This window comes from Crocuta crocuta, unplaced genomic scaffold (genome assembly GCF_008692635.1).
Source record: "Crocuta crocuta isolate KB4526 unplaced genomic scaffold, BGI_CrCroc_1.0 scaffold139, whole genome shotgun sequence".
Classification (NCBI taxonomy): domain Eukaryota; kingdom Metazoa; phylum Chordata; class Mammalia; order Carnivora; family Hyaenidae; genus Crocuta; species Crocuta crocuta.
The window spans coordinates 6,835,328-6,840,999 of record NW_027533258.1 but is presented as its reverse complement, the minus strand read 5'-3'; the positions used below and the strand labels follow the sequence as shown (position 1 = coordinate 6,840,999).

At 47.0% G+C, this 5,672-nt stretch overlaps 1 protein-coding gene across 1 annotated transcript in view; it reads left to right on the top strand.

Moving 5' to 3' along the window:
- Positions 1-5,672, top strand: part of DNAH9 (dynein axonemal heavy chain 9) — a gene marked incomplete at its 5' end in the record, with an annotated part of 325,490 nt that overhangs the window by 38,084 nt on the left and 281,734 nt on the right. Inside the window, 3 exons of the mRNA XM_077746719.1 lie at positions 175-243; positions 1,574-1,700; positions 5,197-5,452. Coding sequence (XP_077602845.1) covers positions 175-243; positions 1,574-1,700; positions 5,197-5,452 — 452 coding nt within the window. The remainder of the gene's footprint in view (positions 1-174; positions 244-1,573; positions 1,701-5,196; positions 5,453-5,672) is intronic.

Genomic DNA, 5,672 nt, shown 5'->3' with positions numbered 1-5,672 from the left:
AGTGTCCTGTGGGCGGCACTGTCGAGGAAGGACGCAGGTTCATTTCGGAGCCTTTGGAAACCCGCCCAAGAAGCTATTCAGTCTCTGCTTTTATAGCCTGCAGTTTGTTACTTAGATCATTATTTTGACTTCCAAATCGATGCCACTTTTTTTTTTCCTCTTTTGTGTGGATAGTTGCCTGGAGTCTGCCGAAGGAAAGCGAATGACCCAAAAATATGAAGATCTGCTCTCCCTGCTGGACAAGTAAGCGGTTTCTGGAATCGTATGGTTCTGCAAATGGCCTAGCCCCCGTGATGCCTCATGTGGTTCCAGGTTTGGCGAACGTTCCTCAGTGGCTGCGAAGTGCCCTTGTCTGTTTTAGGATGTAACCGAGGGGTCTGTGAGTCCAGGGCTGCTGGGCGTCTGGGGAGTGCGGCTCTGTTCCGGGAGCAGACGCTTTCCAAAGTCGGTCTGTTGGGAGCGTGAACTTGGCAGAGGTAGAGGAATCAGGGCGCCCCTCGGCACACCTTGAGATCGGTGTGGTGGGAAATCAGGGCAGCCGCCCGCGAAGCAGAAAGCAACAGCTTGTGCTGCTCAAAGAGAGAATAAGTTTTAAAAGCACTTCCTGTGCCTTCTTACGGAGCAAATAGAAGAATGACAATTCACAGGGATTTATCGTCGTTCCTGCCCTAAAGCTGCGGTTAAATCTTGTGGGTTCTGGCTGTGCGGCCCAAATCCGGTGATGTCACCGCATGCCCTGGCTGGGGAGCCCCGCAGCGCCTCCCACGACCCTTGTCTCTTCTATGTGACCCGAAAAGCCCTCGCTGTGGTCCTCGCTGCCCTCTCCAGCCTCTGGCCTCAGCCCTTCCCAGATCACAGTCCTTGTTTCTCTTCTCTGCCCTGCAGCTGTGTTGATGCTTCTGCTGGGGAACATCCACCTACCTTTCCCTCTCCTACCTCTCTTCGTCCTTTGAGACTCGGTCAAGCCTCACTGGAGCCCCTCTTCCATGAAGCCTTCCTGGGATTCTCCTTATCACACACTCACCCCCCCCCCCCCCCCCCCCCCAACTAGATTCCTGATGCCTGGTACATCTCTCCAGGAGTGTACTTCTGTATTTTCCGTTTTCCCGTGGTCCAGGGCCTTAGCTCCATTTACCATGGGGCGTTGATTCATCATGGTGTCAGTCAGCGGATAACGGCCGAGCGACGGATGTCTGAGCTGCATGAAGATTAGCGTGAGAGCAAATCTTGCCCAGTAACTTCTTCCCATGTTTAATGAGACTAATCACAACTTCCCTCATCTCTTGCAAAGATTGCATGGAGCCTCTCTTTCTACCGTGTTCTGATTTAAGCTGTGCTACCTTTCAACATGAGGTGTTCCGTGCAGGAGCTAATGTGCCTGACTGAGTCGGTGACTTTGACTTAAGAATGTATCCAGGCATTTAACTGATGGTATCTTCAGTTTTTGAAATATACGTGCGAATATACGTACGTAGATACCTGGTTATGTACACGTTAATAGATCTCTGTCTTAGTGGGTCATTGCCAGGCGCTGGGCAGGTGCTCCAGAGGGGGTTGTCTCTGGTGCTCACAGGTATGAGACGAGACTTTATGAAGACTGGTGTGAGACTGTGTCAGAGAAGTCGCAGTACAATCTTTCCCAGCCACTTCTGAAACGTGACCCGGAGACGAAGCAGATCACCGTCAACTTTAACCCACAGGTAAGTCAGGCAGCATGAACTTCCTTGTGGGTGTTGAAGAGGCTCCTTTAGCTCTGCTGAGTTCAAAGGCCAAAAAAAAAAAAAAGGCCATTTTATAAGACATGGAGAAGTGGCCCGAAAGAATTTCCATCCCAGATCTCCCTTTCAGGATGAGTCCCGCGGTACCGTGTTTCCTTACTCTCTCTAGTGTCCACATTTTTCTCCATGGCTGGTCAGTATGTTTGCGTTGATTTTGCACAACAGAAAGTACCGCGAATATTTTTTAATCTTTCATAGTGTGATAACAGCTTTATTATGAACTCGGCTCCACGTACAAAGTTAGAGTGGCAGTTGCACTCAAGATAAACTTATCCAAAAGTTTCAATATCATATTCTACATATGCACCATCTGCAATCCCAGGAAGTAGTTAAGTAGGTAACAGATATTGCTGCCCTTGGGGCGGATACAGTAACACCATTACTGTAGGGAATGCCAAACAGCGTTGACATACACCTTGAATGTATGCTACACATGAAAGCTGTTGGCTAGAGCCAGGAGGGCCAACCAAGTATAAGACCTCACGCCTGCCCTCAAGGAGTCCACCCTAGTTGGGAGCTAGGACTTCCACATGCAAAAATCTACCGTTATTAGGTCGTAAATGATAAGTCTCCATGGAGTCGCTTTGGAAATAAGACTCTAGATTACTGATTCTCAACTGGGGCGATTTTGTCCCCTTGGAGATAATTTGGGTTGTCAGTCATGGACTGAGTGCCAACAGTGTGGGGTGAGCAGATCTTAAGGATGTGGCTAAACTTCCTACGACACGCAGGACGCCACCCCACAACCAAGAGTTTTTGTCTGAAAATGTCAGTAGTGCTGAGATCGAGGGAGCCTGCTCTAGACGGTCGGAAGAGTCGAAGACCATTGTGGACTGCAGCAGCGTGGAAAACTTCATGCCGAAGATCATGATAACCAAAAGCTAGCCCATATCAGGAAGTATGTTAGAACAAAAAACTTAAAAGTATAGGCTGCACTGAGTTAAACACAGTCAACTGCTTCTGTATCAATGGCGTGTTCCCCAGGTAGAGAGAGCCGGAAACGAAGCTGATAGCGTATGAGTGTCTTTTGAGGAAACTACAGGTTAAGTAGAACATCAATTCTGACTGTGGTCAAAGTCAGCAAAGGGAGTTGGAGGGTCCATTTCTTCACTTTGGTAACAATAAGCCTGTCATTTGACTTGTTTAACTCCTTGGCGTAATTTTATCGGCATTCACCATGAGCAACGTCGAATGTTAAAAGCCCAGATGGGTTTCTGGATTACAAACTAGGCCACAGTCCAGAGGTTATCATCGTAGGAAATGAAGCCCTCAGGACGAGACCGTTTTGAGGATGGACTCTTCCTCCTCTGTATGCTGCAGAGCAAGGACTCTCTCTGCCCCAATGCACAGCACATAGTAGGTGCTTTAGAAGTGTTTGTAGACGATAGAAGGAAAGAGAGGAGAGTAAAGGAGAGAAGAAAAGGAGAGAGGGAATAGCTGAATTACAAAGTGAGTCAAGGGAAGACAAGCAAACACAAGTCAAAGAGGACCCGCGTATATCCCTGATTCTAGCTTCGAGCAACAGGACAATGGCCGTGGGAATGAACAGGGACACAGACATCATTCTAGAGGGACGTGATCATATTTGACCCTCTGGGGCCAGGATAGGAATTATACAGGCAAAAAAATTTTTTTGCAAATGATTTAAAGTACTTTAAATGCCTTCTTATTGAGTATTGAAATTATTTTCTAGTTTTATCAATCTGTATTTCATTGATCAAAGGATGCACTTTCTTTTTCTTTTTACATCTTGGCGTTTCTGACAATGGCATGTGTTTATAATTTAACCAGTTTTCTTCCTTGGTTGGAAATGAGATAATAGTGAATCTTGGCACTGAAGGCCAAGATTCTTAGGCCTTCTTCTTAGGAAGAAATAAAATATGGCATAAATAAAGGTACCGGAAACATCCTTAGTTATTGTTGCATCCATCCTCGATGATTTATCTGGGATAAATGCCTGGAAATGGGCTAAAGGGTGTTCACATTTGTGAGAATTCACATGTACATTATCAGTTTGTTTTTCAGGAAGATGGAACTCAGTCATTTCTCTTCCAGAAAGATATCCATGTCTTCAAATCACTTCCAGCCTGTTGAACTAATATATAATATATATATATATATAATATCTCAACATTGTTTTAATTTGTATCTATTTGACCACTAGTAAAGTAGAGTCTTCTCATGTGTTCATTGGCCGGTCATAGTTCTACAAATCGCTTGTTCATGTCTTTTGCCCACTTTGGAGTGGAAGTGCCCTCTTCTCCTGTGAATTTGTTAGAATATTTGGGACATATTTGTCAGATATTAAGAAATCCATTGCATATGTTTTATACCAGGTGAAGTGTACCATTTTATTATGTGAATGATATTTTATGCTTACAAACTTCATATTTTATTTTCTGGTTCTATGTTTGGAAGGGCCTTCCCTACCTCAATATTAGATAAGTAGCCTCGAGGTTTTACTTTTCTGTTTTCAGTTTTTACACTTAAATTTTTAATATCTGTTTGAGCTTATTTCAAAACAAAGTAGGAGACCGAAGCCATTTCCCCACCAAAATGGTTAGCATTTCCCTTAATCCGGAGTAGGGTTGGCTGGGCCGCGGCGGAACACTGGCCCAGAGCCACCGCAAAGAGCGCTGGGAGCCTCGGTGTCTCCATGAAGAGGGAAGGGACGGGGAAGAATCTATGGCCTGTCTGTTTTGTAGCCCATACCTATACACGTCGGTCCTCGTAGGTTCACAGGTGAACACAGTAAATAAAGAGTGAACACCACAATACCTAGAAACCCAGCCAGAGGCCTTTTTTTCCATTGGCCCCATCTGCTTGGCCTCCCCCTGTGCAGTCCCACCAAACTCAGCACTCAGGGAGGCCTGGGTGACGAAGGGGTGCCAGCACAGGCTTGCAGAAACGAAGAACTGTCTCAAATGGTTCTATTTAACAAAGCTGTACAATAGCCTCTCCTCTCGGTGCTGTCCGTGTTGGTGACCGTGTGCTTGTGCGACCTCATTGGGGGGAATATGAGAAACCTAAGTTGGAGGCTTCTCGGGCATGCGGGTGGCCCAGACCAGGTGGTCCCACGCTCTCGTGCGCCTCTGCTGCTCCGTGGGAACTGGCTCAGTTGGCGTGAGCCCGTCACTGCCTCAGCCATGTGCCCCAACGCATCAAGGTAGATCTCCCCTATCACTGATGCTCTTTGGGATTGACTGACTTGGTGAGCCTTGCTGCGTCTGAGTGCTCTGCTTTCTGTTTCACAACTCAATTTCCCTTCTCTCCTCGATGGAAGGGACAGGTGGGAGCAAACGTTAAGAAGGGACCCAGAAGGTCTTTGGGCCCGTGGGGTTTTCTAGTTTTTGACTGATAATTGCCACTGTTCACTGCCACGAGATCATAGCCACTTAATGCTGATTCTCTTCTCCAGCTGATTTCAGTGCTGAAGGAAATGAGTTATCTTGAATCCAGGCAGATGCAGCACCTTCCTGAGACAGCAGCGGTGATGTTCTCCTCCAGGGAGTTCTATCGGCAGCTCGTGGCTAAGTTAGAACTGATGGCAAGTTGGTACAACAAGGTCATGAGAACTCTTGTAGAGGTGGAATTGCCGTTAGTGGAGAAAGAGCTGGGAGGTATCGATCTCCGCCTGAGAGCTGCAGAAGAGACTCTGAACTGGAAAACAGAAGGTNAGTTCTATCGGCAGCTCGTGGCTAAGTTAGAACTGATGGCAAGTTGGTACAACAAGGTCATGAGAACTCTTGTAGAGGTGGAATTGCCGTTAGTGGAGAAAGAGCTGGGAGGTATCGATCTCTGCCTGAGAGCTGCAGAAGAGTCTCTGAACTGGAAAACAGAAGGTAGCAGGGTGCACCGCTGGAGGCTGGCGGGGGAGGTTGGGGGGCAGGATCC